This window comes from Dermochelys coriacea, chromosome 16, assembly GCF_009764565.3.
Source record: "Dermochelys coriacea isolate rDerCor1 chromosome 16, rDerCor1.pri.v4, whole genome shotgun sequence".
NCBI lineage: Eukaryota > Metazoa > Chordata > Testudines > Dermochelyidae > Dermochelys > Dermochelys coriacea.
The window spans coordinates 3,103,165-3,128,604 of record NC_050083.1 but is presented as its reverse complement, the minus strand read 5'-3'; the positions used below and the strand labels follow the sequence as shown (position 1 = coordinate 3,128,604).

The 25,440-nt window shown below is 50.7% G+C and overlaps 1 protein-coding gene and 1 long non-coding RNA gene across 3 annotated transcripts in view; both read right to left on the bottom strand.

The window, feature by feature from the left end:
• RGS3 (regulator of G protein signaling 3) overlaps positions 1 to 8,462 on the bottom strand; it is a 230,755-nt gene extending 222,293 nt beyond the window's left edge. The window contains exon 1 of one of the 2 annotated variants that reach the window (XM_038374581.2): positions 6,074 to 8,462. In XM_038374581.2, the coding sequence (XP_038230509.1) occupies positions 6,074 to 6,125 (52 nt within the window). In that variant the 5' untranslated portion in view covers positions 6,126 to 8,462. The remainder of the gene's footprint in view (positions 1 to 6,073) is intronic. The other variant, XM_043498553.1, reaches the window with a different exon arrangement.
• Positions 8,463 to 11,432: 2,970 nt separating this feature from the next.
• Positions 11,433 to 14,493, bottom strand: LOC122456897. Its single transcript, XR_006276056.1, has 5 exons — positions 14,387 to 14,493; positions 13,015 to 13,120; positions 12,709 to 12,804; positions 11,891 to 11,994; positions 11,433 to 11,562 (listed from the first exon to the last, which is right to left on the bottom strand). It is a non-coding gene; the product is annotated as an uncharacterized LOC122456897 (long non-coding RNA).
• Positions 14,494 to 25,440: the final 10,947 nt, after the last annotated feature.

The window sequence follows — 25,440 nt, the reverse complement described above, 5'->3', positions numbered from 1 at the left end:
TACAGCGCTGTCGAGTTTGAAGAAGCCAAATGAGGGGCTTGGCTGGCACAGTGGATTGGCTGATCTCTAGGTAAAACGTGTCCATCAATGTCACCCCAAATTATCCCTACTGGAAGGGTGTCCAGCAGTCAATGCTGAATGGTTTGTTGGCATCAGTTAGTTTCCTGATCCCAAAGGGTGTGTCTGTCTACACAGTGGCTGGGAGGTGTGATCCCCGGCACAGCTGGACAAACACCACCAGCACCTAGAAACAGCAGTGTGGCCACAGCAGCCCTGGCAGCTGCTCAGGCTAGCTGCCTGCACACGTACTCCAGGGGCCTGGTGGGACTGTATTTGGGTGGCTAGCCTGAGTCACCACACGTGCCACCGCAGCCACACTGCAATTTTAGGCACTAGCCTTGGCAGGGCTACAATGTCTACATAGAATCATAGAATCATAGAATATCAGGGTTGGAAGGGACCCCAGAAGGTCATCTAGTCCAACCCCCTGCTCAAAGCAGGACCAAGTCCCAGTTAAATCATCCTAGCCAGGGCTTTGTCAAGCCTGACCTTAAAAACCTCTAAGGAAGGAGATTCTACCACCTCCCTAGGTAACGCATTCCAGTGTTTCACCACCCTCTTAGTGAAAAAGTTTTTCCTAATATCCAATCTAAACCTCCCCCATTGCAACTTGAGACCATTACTCCTCGTTCTGTCATCTGCTAACTCCTCGTTCTGTCATCTGCTAACTCCATACATAGACCAGAGCTGAGAATCATACCTCCCAGAGGCTGTGTGGATGCACCCAAAGCTACTGTCCCAGCTGGCACTGGTCAGCCTCTCCCTAGCAGTCTCAGCAGCAAGGCCCAGGCATGAGTGAACCACAGGAGATCAGGCTTCTGTCCCACACCTTAGGGAATCCCCCAGGCCAAAGGGAGGCAGGTGGGGGAGTTGGGAAGAGGCTACACATGGCAATCCCCTAACTAGCTGGCCAATGGCTAGAGAGGGGATGTGCAACTCAGCTGAAGCCTCTGTGCTTTCAGTCTAAAGTCCCATATGCCGCATCTCACACAGCAACTCGTTCATAGATTCCATCGTGATCATCTGGTCTGACCTCCTATGTAACACAGACCAGAGAACTGCCCCCAAATAACTCTACAGCAGATCACTCAGAAAAACATCCCGTCTTGATTTCAAAATTGCCAGTGATGGAGAATCCACCACGACCCTTGGTGAGTTGTTCCGGTGGTTAATTACTGTCACCGTTAAAAACGTCTGCCTTATTTCCAGTCAGAATTTCTCTAACTTTAACTTCTAGCCCTGGGACCATGTTAGATCTTTCTCTGCTAGACTGAGGAGCCCAGTATTAAATCTTTGTTCCCTATGTAGGTGCTCACAGAGGTTTCGGACAAGTTGCACGTCCCCACAGACTGGGATCAAGTCACCCCATAGCCTTCTCTTTGTTAAGCTCAATAAATTGACTCCTGGAGCTCAATCACTCTAAGGCAGGTTTTCTAACTCTTTCTTCATTCCCATGGCTCTTCTCTGAACCCTCTCCAATGTATCCCCATCCTTCTGGAATTGTGCATGCCAGACTGGACCCAGGATCCCAGCAGTGGTCACACCTGTGCCAAACACAGAGATAAAATAACTAGGGCTGTTGATTAATCGCAGTTAACTCACGCAATTGATTCAAAAAAATAAATCGTGATTAATCGCAGTTTTAATCACACTATTAAACAATAGAATCCCAATTGAAGTTTATTAAATATTTTGGGATGTTTTTCTACATTTTAAAAGATATTGACTTCAGTTACAACACAGAATACAAAGTGTCCAGTGCTCACTTTATATTATTATTTTTATTACAAATATTTGCACTGTAAGAATGATAAACAAAAGAAATAGTATTTTTCAATTCACCTCATACAAGTACTATAGTGCAATCTCTTTGTCATGAAAGTGCAACTTACAAATGTAAATTTTTTTTGTTACATAACTGCACTCAAAAACAAAACAATGTAAAACTTCAGAGCCTACAAGTCCACTCAATCCTACTTCTTGTTCAGCCAATCGCTAAGACAAACAAGTGTGTTTACATTTACAGGAGATAATTCTGCCTATTTTTTATTTACAATGCCACCTGAAAGTGAGAACAGGCATTTGCATGGCACTGTTGTAGCCAGTGTCACAAGATATTTACATGCCAGATATGCTAAACACTCATATGCACTTTCATGCTTCAGCCACCATTCCAGAAAACATGCTTCCATGCTGATGATGCTCATTAAAAAAATTCATGCATTCATTAAATTTGTCACTGAACTCCTTGGAGGGGGGGATAATTGTATGTCTCCGGCTCTATTTTACCATTCTGCCATATATTTCATGTTATAGCAGTTTCAGATGCTGACCCAGCACATGTTGTTCCTTTTAAGAACACTTTCACTGCAGATTTGACAAAATGCAAAGAAGGTACCAGTGTGATATTTCTAAAGATAGCAACAGCACTTGACCCAAGGTTTAAGAATCTGAAGTGCTTTCCAAAATCTGAGAGGGATGAGATATGGAGCACGTTTGCAGATGTCTTAAAAGAACAACACTCCGATGTGGAAACTACACAACTTGAACCACCAAAAAAGAAAATCAGCCTTCTGCTGGTGGCATCTGACTCAGATGATGAAAATGAACATGCATTGGTCTGCACTGTTTTGAATTGTTACTGAGCAGAACCCATCATCAGCATTGGAGGCATGTCCTCTGGAATGGTGGTTGAAGCATGAAGGAACATATGAATCTTTAGCGCATCTGGAACGTAAATATCTTGCAACGCCGGCTACAACAGTGCCACGCAAACACCTTTTCTCACTTTCAGGTGTCATTGTAAATAAGAAGCGGGCAGCATTATCTCCCACAAATGTAAACAAACTTGTTTGTCTGAGTGACTGGCTAAACAAGAAGTAGGACTGAGTGGACTTGTAGGCTCTAAACTTTTACATTGTTTTATTTTTGAATGCAGTTTTTTTCTGTACATAATTTTACATCTGTAAGTTCAACTTTCATGATAAAGAGATTGCACTACTGTATTTGTATTAGGTGAATTGAAAAATACTATTTCTTTTGTTTTTTACAGTGCAAATATTTATAATCAAAAATAAATCTGAAGTACATTTTGTATTCTGTGTTGTAACTGAAATCAATATATTTGAAAATGTAGAAAACATCCAAAAATAGTTAAATAAATGGTATTCGATTATGGTTTAACAGTACAATTAATTGCTTGACAGCCCTAAAACAACGTTTCTCCTCCTACTCGAGTTTCCCCTGCATCCAAGGATCCTGTTTGCTTTTTTGGCCACATCATTGCACTGGGAGCTCATGTGCAGCTGATTCTCCACCATGACCCCCAACTCCTTCTCAGAGTCAACTCCCCTATCCTGTAAGTGTGGCCTGCATTCTTTGGTCCTCGAGGTATACATTTACATTTAGCTGTATTAAAATGCATGTTCACAAAAAGAAAAGGAGTACTTGTGGCACCTTAGAGACTAACAAATTTATTAGAGCATAAGCTTTCGTGAGCTACAGCTCACTTCATCGGAGCTGTAGCTCACGAAAGCTTATGCTATAGTTAGTCTCTAAGGTGCCACAAGTACTCCTTTTCTTTTTGCGAATACAGACTAACATGGCTGCTACTCTGAAACCTGTTAAAATGCATGTTGTTTGCTTGCACCCAGTTTATCAAGCAATTCAGAGTAGAGCCCTGCGTTTAGGGTGACCAGACAGCAAATGTGAAAAATCGGGGCGGGGTGGGGGCTAATAGGAGCCTATATAAGCAAAATATCCAAAAATTGGGTCTGTCCCTATAAAATTGGGACATCTGGTCACACTACCTGTGTGGGACTATTTTTTTAATCCCACTCCCATCCTGCCCCAAAACACGCACTCCCACCCACTCCCTCATTGTTTCTTGCATTTTTATTGTGCTCCCACCCACAGAAACCTTTAATTCCATAAACCCTGAGAGACAGAGTCCTCCACGCTACTAATAAAACAACCAAAAACAGTCAATATATTATGTATAGAAATGAAATTCAGACACAATTTTACTGCTAAAAGAATAAAACAAAATTGGTTAAACCATGTAAAAATACTTTAACTCTTGTTATAATAGACATCAAACCTCTTTCAATCCCTTGCATAAATTTAAGTATTAAAACCTTTATTTAAAAAAAAGAAAACTTACTTGACATTGCTGAAATTCGATTTATGACAAACCAATGAGAGATTCAGGATTTCCCCACAAATTCCCGCAATCTGGTTTTTTTTGCCCCACCCCAGTCTCGCCCACAGCAAAGTACATTTTACCCACTGCCACTGTTATGGCCATGGGTCCTTTGTGGGCCGCGGGACCCCGATCCCACTGCAGGGCTCTGATCCTGATCATTCTGCAGCAAAAAGAAAAGGAGTACTTGTGGCACCTTAGGGTGCCACAAGTACTCCTTTTCTTTTTGCGAATACAGACTAACACGGCTGCTACTCTGAAACCTGTCATTCTGCAGCAGTGACCTGTCCTCTTCATCATTTACCACTACCCCAATCTTTTTGCCATCTGCAAGTTTTATCAGTGATGATTCTATGTTTTCTTCCAAGTCATTCATAAAAATGTTAAATAGAACAGGGCCAAGAACTGATGGGACCCTGCACTAAAAACACACCCGCTCTAAGTGGCGCATGATTCCCCATTCACAATGACATTTTCATATATATTAATTAGCCAGTTTTAATCCATTTAATGTGTGCCATGTTGATTTGATATCATTCTAGTTTATAATCAAATCAAATTAAATCTGTAAGTAAAGGCATTCAGAATGGAACAGCAACACTGGGCCAAGCTCACTGCTGGTGTCACCCCCTGAGCATAGTGAGAGGCAGGGAGGGCTCTGCACTGCTACCAGCATGATGCCCTTAGCTGACACAGCAAACACTGAACATCAGCCACAGGCAGGACGCAACTGCAAAATGACAGGTTAGCTTGACCCAAAGGAGCCGTTCAACCCACTGAAGCGTAGGGTCCATGCTGTCCCTTTGCTAGTACAGGTCCTGGCACAGGTCCGTCACACAGGGAGGGTGTGATGGAAGTGGGTACGGCCAGGGGCACACTGGGTCCCTTCTCTCAGCCACTGCACCAGTGGGGCTCCCACAGACCCTCAGCCTTGGTGGAAAATAGTTCCTGTTGGGAGCTCTGATGAAGGGCAGCATCACTGACACGTTTCCTCTACCAGTGAAGTGTGAATTACACCACAACTAGCACCAGGGGTGGCTCTGGCCCCATTTGGCAATTTAGAATCACAGCCACTGTCCTCCGGGGCATGATCTGAACAGGATTCCAGGGTCAGTTCTAAATGTGCCAGTGGCTCAAGGCATCTCCAGCCATGACAAAGTGAGAGCTAGCTGCATCTCTTTTCAGGCATGCAACACAAATACCCTCTCTTTTGAAACCAGTGAGCACTGGTGACACAGCTCTGGCCCATCAGACCAGACCATGGAGAATTTATGTGTCTGTGATGGACCCCAAATCCAAATGGCAACCATGGTGCCTACAGCAGCATCCACATAGTGTGGCACAGCCACAATCTGCATGCTGGCCAGATTCCACCAGCTGCTGTCTCACATCAAACCCTGGACAAACTCACAGGGCATCTTCACAGCAGCCCCTAACACCTGCAAAGTCTCAGCCCCTGAATGCTGCTGACTCTCCGGATGGGATTTAAACCAGCACTGATGCCAGGCTTACAAATACCTAGTGACTTGCTGCTGCCCACTAACAAAATGTGCAACCCTAACCTCCCTGATCTGGGGTCCCAAGCAGAGCCAATTCCATTCACCCCCCAGCCCCCAAGCTATAACATGGCAGGGTCTCAGCACCTTCCCAGCAAGGCCACTCAGCTCCCAGCTACTGCCATTTTACACGGATCACTCCTTCCATCCCCTTAATTGTGGGGAGGGGCAGTTTACAACAAATCTCCATAAAAAACCAGCAGCAACAGTCCAGACAATCCCCAGGGTGGGAGATGCAATAACCAGTACCAGTTACCTCCTAAATTAGCAGGATCTAGAAGGTGAAATTCAATGGCAAAGCTTGGCATTCACCCGCAAGCAGCACACTCCAGGCAGTTCAGAGCTTCTGTGAACTTGCCTGGGAATGTTTGGAGAGAAATTCACCAGTCTTAAAGGTACAGGCCCCCTTTCCCTATCAAATGACAAAGAAGAGCTGTTTGCACTCCTGCACCCAACTCTCTTTGGAAAAAAGCACCTGGAGTCCCCTCTGGGGTGGCCAGGGGAGACAGAGTTGAACAGTTTTGAGTTTAATGACTCAGTCCGGATCCTAAGGAGGGAGGACATCTTATACTTAGCCACAGGCTTAGGAGCTCTAGTGGGGGAATGCCAGGGAATGACAAATCCATGGTTGTGCTGTGGAGCCTGCATGTACCCAGCTATCTCCTAAGGGCTTGCTAAGACCCCTGAACTAACCCAGTGTGGAAAAAGCTGCCCAAAGAAACTTGCATAGCAGATACACCTAGCTACCAAGAGCCTAAGCCAGGGAAAGTCGATGGGCAGCCTGCGGTCCAAATCAGGACCACCAGAGCCTTTTCAGTGGACAGCTGGGCACGCTGGACTCGGAGCATCAGCCCTGCTGGGACTCAGGGTTCAGCCCCATGGCAGGCATGCTGAAACTTCAGCCCCTTTCTCCCTTACTCACAGGGCTTAACCCACGAGTCCCAGCACACCTCTCAATTAAGGATGGGGTCTAAATTAGCTGTTCCCATCAAGAAAGAGATTTTGGAGTCCTGGTGGCCTGAAAACATCCACTCGATGGGCAGAGGCAGTGGAAAAAGCTGAGAGAAGCATGTTAGGAAGCATTAGAGAAGGATAGAGAATAAAGGAGAAAAGAACAGAACGCCACTATATCAACACCATAAGCAGGTTCCCAAAAGAAGGAGATGAGTTTGTGGAGGATCGGTCCCTCAACAGCTGTTAGTGGAGATGATTGGGGTGGGAGCCCATGCTCTGTGGGTCCCGAAACCTCCAGCTGCCAGACAGAGGGGGCGGGGGCGCGACTTACTCAAGTTGCAGGGAGACTATTGAAAAAGACCACAATAGAGAGAGCCTCTAACTAAATGTTTACCCCAAATTTAAAACAACAACAAAAACCAGTAAGAGGAGCCAAGAAATTGCCCCCCTGGTGAAACTGCAGAGTCAAAGAGGCGGTTAGAGGCAAGAAGGCATCCCTAGAAAACTGGAAGTCAAATCCTAGTGAGGAAAATAGAAAGGAGCATGAACTCTGGCAAGTCAAGTGTAAAGGGAGCATAAGGCAGGCCAAGAAAATATTTGAAGAGTATCTAGCTAGAAACACCAGAACAAACAGCAAAATATCTTTCATGTACATCAGAAGCAGGAAGCTTCCCCCGAAGTCAGTGGGGCCGCTGGATGATGGAGGTGCTGAAGGAGCACTCAGGGAAGACAATGGCTTTGTGGAGAAGCTCAATGACTTCTTTCCATTGGTCTTCACTGCAGAGGGTGTTGGGGAGAGCCCCAGACCCGAGCCATTTTTTTCAGGTGATAAATCTGAGAAATTGCCCCACACTGAGGTGTCAAGAGAGGAAGTCTGGTACCCAATAGATAAATGAAGCAGTAAGAAGTCACCAGGAGCAGATGGTATTCATCGAAGCGTTCTGAGGGAAGTCAAATATGAAACTGCAGCGCGACTAATAGGGGATTGTAATTTGTGCCTTAAGTCAGCCTCTGTAGAGAGGCCTGAGGGGGTAGCTAATGCAATGGTGATTTTGAAAAAAAGGCTCAAGAGGCAAGCCTGGCAAGCCTAACGTCACTACCAGGCTAATTGATGGACACTCTAGTAAAGAACAGACTTATCAGAGCGATACATAAAGAGGATCTGCTGGGAAAGCATCCAGACAGCTTGTAGAAAGGGAAATCATGCCTCGCCAAGCTATTAGAATTCTTGGAGGGTGCACACAAGCAGGTGGACAAGAGTGATCCGCTGGATGGCATGGATGGCAACATGCAGAAATCCTTTGACAAGGTCCCTCCGCAAAGACTCTGAAGCAAACTAAGCAATCCTGGGAGAAGAGGGAAGGGCCTCTCCTGGATCAGTGAGTGGCTAAGAGATCAGGAAGGGAGGGAAGGAGTTAAGGGTTTGTTTTCACACTGGAGGCAAGTACCTAGCAGGGTCCCTCAAGGATCTGGAGAGGGACCTATGCTGATCTGCAGATGAGTTGGGTGAAGAGTGAGGTGGCAAAACTGACAGACGATCCAAACTTTCTCCAGACGGTCAAGTCCAAAGCTGAGTGTGAAGACTTACAAAGGGGTCTGCCGAAGCTGAGCGAGAAAATGGCAGATGAAATTCAGTGTTGATAAGTGGAAAGTAACACAGATCAGAAAAAATAACCCCAACTCTGCCTTCCAAAGGATGGGGTTTAAATTAGCTGTTCCCACTCAAGAAAGAAATTTTGATCTCCTGGTGGATATTTCTCTGAAAATATCCGCTCGATGGGCAGCAGCAGTGGAAACAACTAAGGGAAGCATGTTAGGAAGCATTAGGAGAAGGATAAAGAATAGAGGAGAAATGAACAGAACGCCACTATAGCAACCCCATAAGCAGGTTCCCAAAAGAAGATGAGTTCATGGAGGATCAGTCCCTCAACGGCTGTTAGCAAAGATGGTCAGGGGCACAACCCCATGTTCTGCGGGTCCTGAAACCTCCAGCTGCCAGATGGCGGGGGAGGGGGCAACTCAGTCAAAAATGCCCTCTTCTCTTCATCCCCTCATGGGTCTCTGGCACGAGACACTGTAAGAAGAGGGGCTCTTGCAGCAGATGGAGCACTGGTCTGACCCACTTTGGCTGCTCTCTGGAGGGGCCAGTAGCAGGGGTAGCCCGGTGGGCTGTTTCTGCCTTGAGACAGGTGATGTCAGCAAGCTCCTCAGGATGGCATCCATGTCTCTGGGCAGGCATTCTTCAGAGCCTGTCAGCAGAGGGAGACCATGGGTCAGGGTTATGGAACCTGGGGCTACACCGGCCTGGATGACAGCTGGCTCTGCAGTCCTGGCCCAGAGCAGCTCTCTGCAGCGGGCCTGGTGCACAGCAGGGTAGGGAACGGCCAAGCTGCTAGAGATGGGAGATGGGCTTTCTGGCAGAGTCCAGGAACCAAAGCACAGCATCTGCCAGGAAGGGATTCCCCACAGAGGGGTACCATCATCTCCCACAGAAGGGGAGTCTCCCCCTGACACTTGATTAATCCTATGGCCTGTTCCCATCTCGGCCCACAGCACCCCCAACTCAGCAGCTCCAGCTATGGAAGAGAGCAAGAACCAGAGGCCTTCCTGCTCCTGGGACAGAGGAGTAGGTTGATGATCTACCTGGATGTGAGTGTTGGCTTTTCCCATGCCCATGGTCTACACTCCATTCAGGGTAGTGCACAGGAATTGCGATTCCTGTTCTGGATCTAGGGGCAGCTTCAGTTTGCTGGCAGGAGACTGTACATGAGACTTTGCAGTGGTGGTGGCGGGGGTGGAAACAGGCACTAACATGGGCATGGAAGTTTGAGGAACAGGGCAGAGGCCTGTGTGGGGCAAGGAGGGAAGGGATTTGGGAAGCAAGAGCAGAGGATCAAACACTTCCTTAATGTGGGTCAGGACGATTCCCATTTCAAAGATAGAGAAACTGAGGCACCAGGTGGCCAGGATCACATTACCACTCAGTGGCAGGGCTGCAGTACAACCCGTTCCCTGCTCTCATCGCTGGACCCTGCTGCCCCTCCTGTATGATCCCTCCATCCATCCTCTCCCATAGGCCATCCCCAGCACTCTCCAATACCAGGCTGTTTCCATAATGGAAGCAGGCTTGTAACAGAGTTCACTCACCGATAGGTGCCCCTTCCTGGTAAGGCCTGGTGTCATGGAATATCAGGGTTGGAAGGGACCGCAGGAGTCATCTAGTCCAACCCCCTGCTCAAAGCAGGACCAATCCCCAATTTTTGGTCCAGATCCCTAAATGGCCCCCTCAAAGATTGAACTCACAACCCTGGAGTACCTGACAGGGTGTGTTGGTGGAGGGCCTGCAAAGTCCACTGCTATCTCTGCCACCTCCATGTTGCCTGCCCCATGAGGGTTTGTGTCAGAAGCAGGGCTGGCTCCAGCTTTTTTGCCGCCCCAAGTGGCGAAGGAAAAAAACAACAACCAAGCCTAGTTGAGCTGCCACCAAAGAGGAAGAGAGGGACTGCAGGACCCGCTGCCGAATTGCTGCCAAAGACCTGGACGTGCCGCCCCAGTGACGGACGGAGTGCTGCCCCTTTCTATTGGCTGCCCCAGGCACCTGCTTCCTTCGCTGGTGCCTGGAGCCGGTCCTGGTCAGAAGACACCTTCTCCTTTCTTTCTACCTTCTTGGGGCCCTGGCTCGCAGAGGGCACCCAGGGGACTCTTCTGCCCTTCCCAAGAGCAATAGCACCATGTCCTAAGAATATAAGTCCACGATGAGGTAATGCTTGTCACTAATTAGCCTGGCTAAAGAGCTAGGTTGGAGCTGCTCTGGGGACAAGCTCTCTCCCTACTGCTCATGGAGGTGAATTCATCTCCCTTCCCAGTAGCACCTGCTCTCCCACTTATTCCCCACCAGGCTCCTTGCTGCCAGGCAAACGAATGGCTATAGGATGGGAATGAGGCCTGGACCCCACCCCAATCTCCTGAGTCTAATCCTGCTATTTACCTTGTCCCCCATCAGATGCTGGGCTTCCCCCAGGAGGGAGAAGGCCAGAACCAGCCCAACCTGGCTGACATGCAGCAGGGGGTCATGGATGGCCAGCACTGCCATCCGGAGGAAGAATCTTCTCTGCCCCTCCGCGAAGAACTTTCCAAAGACCTAAAACCAACAGGGCGTGAGACATTAGCAGATTGCCCAGAGCCAGCCTCCAAATCCTGGGGCTAGAACAGCATCTCTGTCTAGTGGCCCCAGGAGGTAGCCACTGCAGGGCACCCAGCCACCCCCCCCCCACTCCCTGAGCTGTCTCATGCCCTGGCAGAGTATCCTTACCTCCCCCACCCAGATTGTGTTACTGTAGCCCAGGAGTCTGCTGTCCTGGTGCCAGTCCCAGCACCACAGGTCTTCGGCCTCATGGATGGTCAGCCCTGGAAAAGAGACACACACACATTTGTCATTCTGGTTGCAGTGCTTGTGTCCTTCCAATCCCATTGGTGGCTCACAGTGGGCAGAGGCCTCGCTGTGTGCCTGGCCCAACAGAATTGCAGGGGCTGGTGTAGAACAGAGAAAGAGAGAGAGAGAGACTCATCCTCCAGCGGGGTCAGTCTGAGAGAAATTGGCTGGGGTCCCAGTCTCACTCTTCTAGCAGGTGCCATTTCCCCGCTGGGTTCCTTAACCCTCTGGTGCAGCAGCAGCTGGTAGAGCTGGTAAACACACTCCCTGGCCTGCCGGCTGATGTCCTTGGCTGGGTCACCGATGGACAGAGCCAGCTGTGCCACACAGTGACCCATCCTGGGGAATTCTGCCGAGTTCTAATGGAAGGGAGAGGGAAAGAGGACTCTATCAGCATTTTCCTATCAGCTCCCAGGCCCCCCTGGTCCAGGACTCTCCTTCCCCCTCAGCCCCTCTACAGGAGATGCTAGAGGATAGGAGCTAGAGTTAGACCCTTGAAAGCCCAGAGACACCACTTAACCAGGACAAGAAGAACTTGGCTCAAGCCAAGCTCATTCTCTGCTCTGACTCTGCCTCCCCAAGAGGAACACTCCTAACCCACAGCCCCTGCAGCAGCAGATCGTACAGCCAGTTGGAGCCAGCCCACCCATGCCTGGAGTCAGGAAGCCAGGGTCAGAGGCCACTTACGTCAAACTCAGGGAGGGTGATGGTGAATCTAGCAGGGCAGTGCTGCTCCTAATGGCCCTGCCTCTCTCTTGCGACACCCTGGACATGATCCGGTAGTTAATGTGCTGTAGGGAAAGGAGGCAGCTCAGGATCAATGTGCAGGCGCACAGCTTGTGCAAATGACCTTCCCCAGGGGGCTGAGACATTGTGCGCTGGGTGGAATATCTGATTCACTGATCGCAGAGCTTTAGAAGGGGAATGTTGCTCCCAGGACGATGCTTGTATCCTACAGGTCACAACTTGTCATTGTCTCTCTAGACTGGAACCATGTTCGGTATCGGAGCGATCCCATCCTCCCTGAACTCCTGATTCCTGAACAGCTCACCAGGAAGGAGACCGACCCCTCCCCCCTCCCTGGCTCAAGTCCTTGACTGGGTGAAGGGACTGAGTGTGAGCACAATCCCCCAAGGAATCTCAGGGCCCATCACAGAGAAGGGCTGATTCTCTGGGGTTCTCCTGTTTCTCTAGGGGACCATCTAGGGAATTCTCAGTGAAGGGGTGATTCTTCTCTGAGGACCATCTTCTGGATCTCCAAGGAGGGGTTCAGACTCTCACTCCCCAAACCAGCCAGGGGCCCTGTAGTTAGTGCTCAATTGAACCAGGTAGAGCTCTGGCTTGAAGTCCCAGCTCCTTCCTCTCCTTCCAGGAGGAAGGGCCTGATACTGCATTGCACTGACTGCCCTGACCTGGGCCCACTGGGGGCCCAGCGAGGAGGACAGACTGGAAAATGGATCTGAGAGTTAAGGTAAAATTGCCCCCACCCCTCTCATCATGCTCACCTCCAAGATGTAGTGGAGCTGGTCGGTGTCTGGGGACTCTGCCAGCAGGTTCCCCAGCATGGCGTCCAGGAGGTCTGGTAAGACCCTATGCAGGTCCTGCAAAGCAAGGGAGAGCCATGGGTCAGAGTTAGGGAAACTGGGGCTACACCTGCCACAGGATGGGAAGAGGGGTCTCTGGTCAGCACTGGTGAGACCCCAAAACACATATCCTGGCCTCTCTCATTCACATCCCACTGCACAAAATTAGCAAGGATTCATGGCAGGATGATAGCTGGCTCTTTAATCCATGACTTTAGCATGATCTACCTGGACTTGGGTGGTGTCCTTCTCTGTGCCCAGGGTGAAGATGGCATGCAGGGCAGCTCGAAGGTTGTGGGTCTCCAGATCTGGCTCCAAGGCAGGTGTCAAGGTACTGGCAAGAGAGAGGAGATGGTATTAGACTGGGCAGTGAGGGGATGGGACTGGCACCAACATGCACATGAAACTGCAGAGAAATAGGCACAGGCCGGCGAGAATGGAAACTGAGGCACTGAGCCAGGGAATGACAAGGCCAAGGTTTCCCAGACAGACAGTGGCAGGGCAAGAATAGTGCCTGTTCCCTGGACCCTGCTGTCACTCCTGTGCTGATCCTGGGAGTGAGCCTCTCCCCAAAGCCATTGCTATGTTACTGGAGTGAAAAGAGAACCTCAGCCAGGAGAAAGGGAACCTTCCTATCCCCTCTGCCAGAGGAGCCACCCTTGGGAGGTGACCTGGGAGTGGGAGGGGCAGTGACTCCCAGCCCTGGGCCTGAGCAGTACCGGGGTTAGGGGAACTGGGCGGGAGGGTCTCGGTACCTGAGGTTGCCCACAGCAATCAGGGAGTTAGCGAAGATGGTGCCGGGTGGAGAGCTATCAGGAAGGTCCTCAATGAGCTCCTGTGAGACCCAAAGGAGACAAAGGAATGTGTAAGATTAGGGCTCATTGACACTTTCCAGCAAGGAGATTACCCAGCCAGCGTCCCACACAGTCGCAGGATCCCCCACCTGCCTCCTGCTCCTCCAATTCTTGCCCGCTAGTGACCAATCTCCGAATTTCTCCCGTCCCTTCTCCCCAGTCTTCAGCCGCAGCAATCCCGGCCCTCCCGCACCAGCCATCCCCTATCCATTGGCCCGGGGAGACCCCTGCCCCTCCCATGTCTCTGTCCTTCCTCCAGCCGCTGAGCACTGTGTCTCACTCACCACAATCCTCTCCACCACAGCCGCCTTGCAGTGCGGCTCCAGTGTGTCCTGCCCTCTCTGCTGTGCAGCGAGACACGCGGGGTGGATGGCGGGCAGGAACCTGAGCTGCTGGGCCTCATCCTGCACCCACCAGGAGTGGGGGGAGGGGAGAGAGAGCCAATTAGCCAGGGACCTCCCTGCACCACCCACACCAGCTGCAGGACTCAGGCCTGAATGGGGGATAGCGAGGACCCGCCCATTGTCCAAGTCACCCTCAACTCCTACACAAGCAGGTCAGGAACTGGGACAGTGCCTTTGCGGGGAGGACACAAGCACCCCCATCTTGAGGGTCCCAGATCATGGAGGAAAAAGGTCCCCATTAGGGCTGGTGGATCATCAGAGACAAGACCCTCTGCAGGGGCTCAGGATGCTGGGAAGGGGCAGGACACTCTCAGTTCCAGCACAGCTGGGGAAGGTCTGTACCTTTTCTCAGCCCTGGAGCTGCTCTTGGATGTTATTGAGAGCAGCCTCCTCTGTGGCCACGTCTACCCATTCCTCCTCTTCGTCCTCTGAGTCCCTGGGGGTCCCTGCACTAGGAAGAGAAGAGGACAGGGTGACACTTGCTGCCACTCAGGGAAAGGACAGGGGCATGGTGGGGCAATGTACCCCCTTTCCACCTCCGGACCCAGGGCAGATCAGGGCCCACACTCCCCCCTCTCAGTGATCCCTTCAGCCCCCAACTCCTTCAGTAGCCCATAGCAAAGAGACACCCTCACACAGTCCTGGACTCCCTGGGAGGTGCCTTCTTCCCCACCCAACTGGAGCATCAAAGACCTAAGTGGCAGCATCTAGTGTCAGTGGAGTTCACGTGGCTCAGGCCAGACACCTGGGCTGGGGACCCCCCACCCCATAGCACTGGTCGAGTGCCTGGGCCCAAGGTGTTCACAGCCCCCTCCTCACCCCTCCCTGAGCCCAGCCTGGCAACTCATCTGGAATAAAGCAGCAGCGCCCATCAGCCTCACTGCTGTTCAAGTCCAGGCGCTGCTGCTGTCTCATGGGGAGCAGCCCGAGCTGCTGGTGCTGGGACAGGGATCCTCCACCTCCTGCCCTGGGGAGGCTGGAAGGTCCTCACTGACTGAGCAGGGCGATGCCTCCTGCTGGGCTCCTGGGTCCGGTGCTTCCCTCACAACAAGCCCCAGAGCCACCGTGCCCGGCTCCCCTCCTGGGCTGGGTCCTGCCTGCCTGGCCGCATCCTGGCCGGTGCCTCTCCCACCTCGGCGCCTGCACAGGGAGCGGGTTTCCTCTTCCGGAAGGCTGGGCACTTCCACCACCTGGCCCAGCTGGGAGCTCCTTCCCCGCCAGCGGGGATGGAGGGGCCGCTCTGCTCCTGGGGAAGATGGTAGCTGCTTCCCTCAGCCTCTGGGGCCACCTGCAGAGCCTTCTTCCTGAACATCCCCAGGAGCCTGGCCATCCTGGAACCGAGCAGGGAGCAGGTGTGAGTCTGGGCTCATGGCAGACTCTCATTAACCAGCCTGTTTGATCCCTCCCCATCCCTGCCCCAGCCAGAGCAGCTCCTCCTCCCCCCACAGGGGTGCAGGGAGTGCAATCTACACACACTGCTTGGAGTTCATGACATGATCTGCTCCCAACGTTCCCCCTCATCATCCCTGGTGCTGCAATACTCAGGGAGTCTCCTCCTTTTCGAGCACTGGGGTCAGTCACAAAGACCATCGGCCACTTTGGACAAGCAGCTCCCTCCTGCCATCCCAGGCCACACCCCCTTCCAGGCTAGAGAAGGAGAGAACCCAGGAGTCCAGACTTCTCCTGGGAAACCATTCCCCACATCAAAGTCCCTAGGCATAACAAGACCAGAGCCCCCTTGTTTCCCATTGATTTCCATGCTCAGCAGCTCACAGGGTCAGGCCCAGCTCAGAGACTCTCAACCTGGGGAACAGTCTCCAACAAGGAAAGAGCTGGGAGCCCCATTGATGGGATCTTTCCAAACATACTGGAGATGGCTCTGGAGAATCCCTTTCCCGGTCTGAGAGTGAGGGGATCCTGGGGGCGGTTTGCAAATCCAATCTCCTTTGGGAGAGATTCTCTCCCCCTCTTTCTGCCTCTCCCCAGACAGACAGGGGATGCCACAGAGGAATCCTAATGCCACTCATTTGCTCTAGGTGATGGAGCGATGGATGACGGATGTTCAGGGTCGACAGCTGTCCCTCGCCCTCCTCCTCACTCATCAAGCCCAAGGCAGGCTGCAGAGCGTGGTGACCTGAGGAGTTAACCTGCCCAGCCAGAAGGCAGGCTGATGACACAGGGTGATTGACTGGCTGGGAAAAAAAGTCTGCCTTATTGCCAAGGGATGGAGAAACTCAGCCGGCAGCAGGGGGCGCAGAACACCGCGCTAGTGCGAGGGTGACAGTGCCTCCCAGCTCCTGACATCCCAGCACTTTACACACCTTCCTGGAGCCTCCCAACCACCCTGGGCTGTACGGACCGGGACCTCAACCCTACTGAGGAGAAACAGGCCTGGGAAAGGGAAGCTACTGGCTCAGGGACATCCCATGTGTCAGAGCCAGGGATGGGACCCAGCAGTCCTTATTTCCAGGCCCTTTCACTAACCACAGCTGCACACTCCCTCCCACAGCCTGCAATTACAACCAGGCCCTCATGTCTGGTCCCCCTGTCTTTGAGAGGGAGTGTGCTCTGCTGTAGTGACTGGACCAGGGGACTGGGAGTCAGGACTCCTGGGTTTCATTACTGGTTTTCCTATTGACCTGTGGGACTTTGGGCAAGTTGCTCCCTCCTCTAGGGCTCTGTCCCCAGCAGTCAAAAGGGGATTTCATACTTTCCCACGATTGGAAAGTGCTGGGAGAATCCCCCAGCAAAAGCTGCTCTGACAGTGCTAAGCAGCATCTGCCCATTACAAGTCAGAGCGCACTGCCCAGGAGGAGGAGTGTTTGGCTTTGGGGTTTCACTTCAGCCCAGTCTATAGAGAGGGGCCCAGCCATGGAGTTTGGCTCAAGAAGACCAAGTCTCCAATTAGTTAGGGGCATTTTGAATTCCACTCCTGTGCTCCAAAGTGCTTGGTGTCATCTGTACATTTTAGAAGCATACTCTCCACTCCATTTTCCAAATCCTTCATGAAAATATTGAATAGTACTGGACCCTGGACTGATCCCTGCCAGACCCACTAGGTACATCCTCTCCGTTGGACAGCCAAACATAGAGAAGGATTCTTGGTGTATGGGCTTTCAACCAGCTGTGCACCCACATTTTACTAATTGCATCTAGACCACATTTCCCTAGGTTGCTTGTGAGAATGTCCTATGGGACTGTGTCAGAAGCCTTATTAACACCAAGATAGATCACATCTACTGTTTACCCACCTCCACTAGGCCCGTAACCCTGTCAAAGAAGGAAATAGGATTGGTTTGGAATGATTTGCTCTTGACAAATCCATGCTCACTAGTCCTAAGAACCAAATTATCCTGTAGGTGCTGACAAACTGATTGTTTAATAATGTGTTCCAGTGTCTTTCCAGGTTTGGAAGTGAGGTTGGCTAGTCTGTAAGTCCCCGGGTTCTCTTTGTTCCCCTTTTAAAGATAGGGACTGTCTTGTTAATGGATGGGAAGATGTTCTTTTTCGGGGATCTCAGACGACAACTGGGCCACAGCATCTGGTTTGTTAAGACCACAAAAAAAGAGGCAGGGACCTCTTCTCTCCTCCTGGCAAAGAACCCAAGGTACCTAAAAGAGTGGGACTTACATCCCTGAATGGGCTTTAAAAAAGACAATGGTTAAAATTTGGCCCCAACCATTTCTGGTTTCCACAGACTAGACATTTTAGCAAAGTTTAGAATTCCTTGGTGCTCAACACCGTGAAACTCCCCTTTCTCCTTCACAAAGGGCTTTAATGCCCCTTTTCTCACCCAGGCTCACGATTGCCCAGAGTCAAGAATTGTCCCTGTTCCCATTGGGCAGATGGGGAGCCTGAGGTACAGAAAAGGGAAGTGACCTCCCAAGGGCCTACACAGCAAGAATCACTGGAGACATCAGAGTTTGTCCTCTTTGAAAGAGAAGCCACCAGTCCTGAGTCCTGTCCTTACAGACAACAAACCCCCCAGAGGCAGGATAGAGCCCAGGAAGCGCTCTGTATCACTGCCCTCTCCTGATCAGGAATTACCACTCTACCAGTATTTTGTCACCCACCAATCTTATCAGCAGTGATTGTATGTTTTCTCCCAATTCATTGATAAAAAATATTTTAAAAAATTAGCCTGTGAGAGCTTCTTCAGACCCTTAGTACCCAGGACCTGCTCCCACAGCACAGTGAGAAAAGGCCATCCAGCCCTGCTGATACATAGGGGATAAGCATAGAACAAACACACCTTTAGGAGCTGTGTTGTCCATAGGCTCTGAACAACCTGTGAGGGTCAGCAGCTTACAAATGCACTACAGACCTGTAGTGTAGATAGGTCCCAACTGTGTCTTGGTTTCCCACCCTGTAAAACGGGGAGAACAAACAAAACCTTTCTTGGCTCTATTTGATAGTTGGGGAAACTGAGGCACCTGGCAGTGAAGAGACTCACTCATGGTCCCAAAGCCAGGAATAGAAAACAGCAGGCCTTCTGATAGCCAGTCCTGGGACCTAGCCCCAGTTATCCTGGCCCCACTGCTCTAACTTTAGTCACAGCCTCCATGTCTTTTCCTCCATGTCCCTCAACCCTGCATCACTGCAGAGAAAGATTTTCTGTTAGCCAGCTGACTCTAATGCATGTGGATGTCGTACCAAAAGATGTGCTTTGGCTCAGTCACATCTTTTGGTTGGCTGAAGGAACCACTTGGTGACATTCTAGGGCCTGATAGGTTTCAGAGTGGTAGCCATCTTAGTCTGTATCAGCAAAAAGAACAAGGAGTCCTTGTGGCACCTTAGAGACCTACAGGCCTAAAACTTTGGACAAGCTAACTGTGTGTATGAAGCATAAGAAGAAAAGTGAGAAAAGATTCCATTATAAGGCAATTGCATCAACACAGTATAAGAAACGTAACCCTAACAGCTCGAAATTAGGAAAGACCCGCTAACCGCAAAGAACAACCTGTCAATAACAGGAAAAGCTTGTTTTGCTGTGTTCCAAATAAGAGAAAACTACTGCTAAAGCTTGCACTATATGCCAAATAAGGGAAAATGCTGTTAAAGGAAATGTGCTTAACAAATTGTGGTTTTCAGCTATATAAACTCCTGTATTTTCTGTTTACGCAGAGCAGCTTTGGCTGACTCTCCCTTTATGCGCATGCTTGGATAAACAGACCTCAGGTTTTGTTCTGATCCAAACACAAAGCATGGTTAATTTCCACCACAACTGGGTTTCACAAACCGAGCTCAAAGCACTGTCTACACAAGCCCCCTGCCCCACATCTCTCCACCTAGGCTAGGGGCTCGCTCCTGCGCTGTGTGGACCTCCACCCAAAGGGGTGTTCTTAAGGCAGGTTAAAGTAGCAGCGAAGGCAGAGCCAGGGGGCCTGGAACTGGGGCTAGCAGCTGCAGGCCAATCCCCATCTGCCCCACAGCCGCACGCAGGCTCAGCCTGGGATGAGAGAGCCAAGAAGGGCGGCTGGCTGCCCCAGCGCAGCACCACCACTGTCTGCAAAGCCCAGCGGGACATGGGGCCCTGCTCTGGGCAGCTGGGAGATCAAAGGGGAGCAAGCGAGCGCCTGGCGCCCACCTGGCCAAGCCCCAGAACCGGGGTGCAACGCGCACAGCCCAGTGCAGCAGCAGCCCTGGCAGCCGCCGTGTCTCAGCCTGAGCAGGAGGAGGAGCCATGGACCAATCACCTACACCCCCTCCTACAGCATCGGGGCTCCTGACCCATCTCAGCCCCCGGGCAGCACACCAGGAAGGAGGAGGAAGCCCCGCCTGTTAATGCAGCAGTCCCAGCCCCGGCCCCAGCCCGGCCGGCTTCCGTCCTGTGGGGACTGAACACCATGGCGAGGAAGGTGATCGCGGTGCTGCTGCTGCTTTGTGGGATCAGCATCATGAGCATCCTGCTGCTGTGCCTGCCTACCACTGTTCCCTCTAAGCTGTGTGTGTGTGCGCGTGCACAAAGATCCTAAATCCCATGCACACAGTGAAACACCGTGCACACAAAAATTTGCACAGAAGCACAACAATTTGCACAGAAGAAATTTTTTGGGCACACAGCTTGTCAAAAATTAGAGGGAACATTGCTGCTCACCAAGGACCTGTTGGAGCCGCCAGGCATCAAGGTGAGTTAGGGCCACCCACAGTGTGTAGAACACAGGGACTCCCAGAATCCCGGGGCCAGGAAGAGCCGGGAGACAGGGGCAATCAGAGCCTGGGGCAAGACAGAGCCTGGGTGTAAGGCAGAGCCCGGGGCCCCCGCAGCTCCAGAGATGCTGGCTCAGGGATACCCAGTGCAGAGGATCCATCTTGTCCCCTCCGCAGCAGCCAAGTGAACTCAAAGGCTCAGCTCCCTGGCAGGACAGCAAGCCCCCATGTAACACTGAGCTCAGGGCTCGTGGGCCGGTCCCTGCAAGCTCCCTTCATTGCAAATAGTTTTATTTTCTCATTCAAAAAATAAATGGCTAGAATAGCGTAGCGGGTTGAGATGCAGTTCCCCACTCTAGGAGCAGCTCTAAGGGCTTGATTTTTCCAGAGTTGAGGCCCACTGTTGTAGTGAAGCCAGTGCGAACTGTGGACTTTGCCAGCACCTGGGCAGAGCCAGCCCCTGTCCGAAAATAAAATGGGCTGTTTTTTCTTGCAGAAAATTCTGATATTTTTTCCTGCAAAAATTCAAAAACTGAACATTTGCAGCTGAAACCCCTCCCAAAATTTGATCCACGCTCAAAATCATCTGTTTTTTGGCCAAAATCTTCTGAGTTGGGGGTATTTGAGTTTTTCAATTAAAAATCTAAATTTTCCGCAGAAAGCAGATCCTGTTTGTGAAAAATGTGTATTAGTCGAAAACCCAATTTTCCCTCAAAAAACAGTTTTCTTGGAAAACGTTTGAGCCCCTCTCCCCCAAGACTGATTTCACTATGTTGCCTTTTCTTAAGATTTGTTAGAGATAAGTAAGATCAGTCATTCCATACAGCTGTTAAGAGAGGCAAGAGTAGCACATTGCCAGCCACGGATTTTAGAACTAGTAATTTCCTAATCATTATTACCCCTTTGACAACATTGTGCTTTTTTTTACCAATCCAGCCTCCCACCAGACATGTGCAACACATAATGGGCCAGATTCCCAGCAGGTGTAAATTATGCTAATGCCACCGAAATGAAGAGATGCTGATTTACGCCTGGCTCATATTCACTGTATTTTATGCAATTTTGAATGACTTGTGTTTCCTGAAGTTGATTCCTCACTGGGCCTTTCCTCTTTAACAAACTGCATTAATAATGATAAATATTTTATTTTGTAGCTAGGGCTTTGGGGAATTTTTCCGGAGATTTCCCCACTGTTAGTGGCTTTTGAGTTTCTGAGCACTACTGTGGTTTTGGTGTTGCTGGGGGGGACATGTATTTGCTTCTCAGACCTGCTCCTACTTTCCTTGTGCATCTCCCAAAGCCAAAGGAAATTAGAGTGCCCAGGGAATGCAGGATCCAGTCTAGAAATAGCTCCAACCCAGCCTCACAGGAACAATGGACACTGGCTTAAGCAGCAACAAAAGAATCTGTTATATCCTCAAGGCAGTCACCCCCTTCCTTTGGGACCTTTGGAACTATGATGAGGTACTGTTCACCTGACTCTGAAGGGGGTGGGCAAAGCCAGGAGGAAAGAAACGACATGATAAAAGGGAGAAACATTTTGCCATGCTCTCTCTCTGCCACCTACATTTATAGACACCACCACCACCAAGCGACTGAAATGCTGATCAAAGGGAAGACTCTGACTGAAAACTAATCGGCCAGACTGTGGTGAGAAGCATCTAAGATTTTAAGGACATTGAAAGTGTTAAGATCAGCTTAGGAATGCTTTTTGCTTTTATTTCATTTGACCAAATATGACTTGTTATGCTTTGACTTATAATCACTTAAAATCTATCTTTATAGTTAATAAATTTGTTTGTTTTTTCTACCTGAGGCAGCGTGTTTAGTTTGAAGTGTGTCAGAGACTCCCCCTGGGATAACAAGCCTGGTAAATATCAATTTCTTTGTTAAACTGATGAACTTATATAAGCTTGCATGTCCAGCTGGCATAACTGGACACTGCAAGATGGAGGTTCCTAGGGTTGCATCTGGGACTGGAGATACTGGCTAATGTCATTCTCTTGCAAGTAACTGGGAGCAGCTTACATGCGAGAGGCTGTGCGTGAACAGCCCAGGAGTGGGGGTTCTCACAGCAGAGCAGGGTAAGGCTGGCTCCCAGAGTCAAGGATTGGAGTGGCCTAGCAGATCACTAGTCCAGATAATGCCAGAGGGAAATGTCACAGCAACACTAACATTCCAGTCATACACATCATCCCACCAGGTTGCCCCATTTCCCCTCCCCAGGGAGAATTTCCGACTCCTCTTCCTTATTGCCCAGATGCCAGTGCCCAGAGCAGGGTTGCTTCCCTTCACGAGTGAGATCTTGCAGGGCACATACACCACAGCACAGCATTCCCCTGAGTCCACACTTGTGTTATGGCAGGACGGGTTATCTGTTATCAGGGAGAGACTCCATCTCACGTGCCCCTTTCTTCCCTCCATTGGAAGGTGTCGGGGTGAAAGAGAACATGTCCCCAGGGCTGAGGCAGTATGGGACTGCTGGGGTTGCAGCATGCTGCCAAGGAACCCTCAAGTCTTCCCTATTGGCTCCGCAGCAGCAGAACAGCAGAGCCTGGACTGGAGCAAGGGAAAGGCCTGTTTTCCACAGACTCCTTCCCTCGGACCCGGAGCATTTAGAGCAGAAATCCCTGTGGCAGTTAATGTTGCTCTAAAAAGAGCTTCCAAGGGGTGTGCAGCTTCTTGACAACACCACACAAAGTGATCTGTTTGTAGAGATGCATAAAGCCCTGCACTGATTGCTCTGAGAGGATTCCCCTGAGTGCTGGGGGAGGCAGGACCTTATTACTTACCTCTCATGGCAGGGCTGGGTGAGAGCTTGTAGAGAGCCAAAGGCAGTTTTCTAGAGAGTTAATTCAGAAATTCCCTATGGAACCTAGGGGCTGCGACCTATGGCAGGAAGGAGCCAGGTGGTTGTTGGAGTGACTCTAGGAGGAATGCTGTGGGATGGCTCTCTGATCACCTCTTCACTCTGCTTCTTCCCACACCCACCTTTGGGGCAAGTCCATCACCTCCTGGGTGCGGGGAGAGAGGCCAGATTCCATCTGGCTCCTTAGGACTGTGAGGAAGCTCTGGGATCTGGACAGAAGTCTCTGGAGCCTCAGAATGTGCAGGTTTGGAGACATGTGGCTCCTACTTAGTCCAAAGTAACCTGCCATGCTCCCCAGCAAGAGCCATATTAAAAGGCAACACTGCAAGTGACCCCCATGTCCAGGGGCGAAAGTAAGGGGGTACGGGCCGGTACGGCATACCGGTAAAAGGTAGCCATCAAGACCAGCCCGTACCACTGACTTTAAAGCAGCTGCTGACCGTGGGGGGGCAAAAGAAGTAGCTGCCCCGGGGCCATGATTTAAAAGGGCCCGGGGCTCCAGCCGCTTCTGCTGCTACCTCGGCTGTGCTGGCTGGAACCCCGGGCCCTTTAAATCACCGCTGGAGCCACGGGCAGGCCAGGGAGCACAGATGGACTGGTTGGGGGATGCTGACCCCCAGCCCCGCCCCTTCAGCGTGAGGTTCTGCCCCTTTTGGGGGGGCCAGAGTGGCCCCATACTGGTAAAATCTGCATTTTACTTTCACCCCTGCCCACGTCTCTCTATTTCCTTGGCCACATGTTTTGTATCCTTTTTCTGGTGGCTAGTCCAGAAAAAGAGGACAAGAGCTCACTACTGCTACCACCTCAAGGATTTGTTGGGTAGAGATCAGCTGGTAGAAGCATGCAATAGCAACAGAATCTGGGACTTCAAGCCCCTAGAGTGACCTCTTACCTTTATAGACCTGCCCTTTCATCATCACCCAGCTTTTTTAAAGTTTAACGTGATAGTAAAGAGACCCATTTTCAACCCTTCACCACACAAGACGAAGCCCACAGTGTTCATCATTAACTCTTTATTTCGACTCTCCTGGCTCCCAAACTGCTTTTCCTCCCTACTGCCACCAGCCACCTTCGCGTTCTCCCTCTTCTCTCCCCGGCTCTGCTCACTTAATTGCAGCAGCTCAGCAGATGGTCCAGCTTTGCTCTTTCACTTCCATTCTTCTTCACTTCATTGATGGAAATACCTGAGTCCTCTGTCTAGGCACGCAGGCCCAGCAGCTAAAGCCAAAGCCCCACTGAAGGCAGTGGGAGATTAGCCTGGAGTATCAGGAGTGGAGGCTTGGCCCATGGGCACCCCAGTCACTGCAGCTGCTGTCTCCTACATGGTGAATCCTCCAACCCATCACCAGATGGCTCTTCCACATTCTGCAAGCTGGCCTCCCTGGCTGACTATCTAGGGCCATGTCTAGACTACGAATACTCCGATTTTACAGAAGTCGATTTTTGGGAACAGATTGTATAAAGTTGAGTGCATGTGTCCACAGTAAGCACATTAATTCAGCAGTGTGTGTCCACAGTACTGTGGCAAGCGTCGACAGTTCCCACAGTCCCCACTGCCCATTGGAATTCTGGGCTGAGCTCCCAATGCCTGATGGGGCCAAAAATTTGTCACGGGTGGTTATGGGTAAATGTCATCAGTCAACCCTCCCTCCCTCCGTGAAAGCAACAGCAGACAATCATTTCGCGCCCTTTTCCCTGGATTGCCTGAGCAGACGCCATAGCACTGCAAGCCTGGAGCCCGTTCAGCTCACCACAGCAGTTCTGACCATTGTAAACACCTCGCGCATTATCGTGCAGTTTATGCAGAACCAGCACCTGAAAAACCAGGTGAGGAGGCGACGGCAGCGCGGTGATGAGGACATGAACACAGGTTTCTCTGAAACCTCAGTCCCCGGCAATTTGGAGATCATGGTGTTACTGGGGCAGGCTCATGCGGTGGAACGCCGATTCTGGGCCTGGGAAAGAAGCACAGACTGATGGGACCACATAGTGTTGCAGGTTTGGGATGATTCCCAGTGGCTCCGAAACTTTTGCATGCGTAAGGGCACTTTCATGGAACTTTGTGACTTGCTTTCCCCTGCCCTGAAGCGCAAGAATACCAAGATGAGAGCAGCCCTCACAGTTCACAAGTGAGTGGCGATAGCCCTGTGGAAGCTTGTAATGCCAGACAGCTATCGGTCAGTCAGGAATCAGTTTGGAGTGGGCAAATCTACTGTGGGGTTGCTGTGATGCAAGTAGCCAACGTAATCATTGAGCTGCTGCTATCAAAAGTAGTGACTCTGGGAAATGTGCAGGTCATACTAGATGGCTTTGCTGCAATGGGATTCCCTAACTGTGGTGAGGCTATAGATGGAACACATATCCCTATCTAGGGACC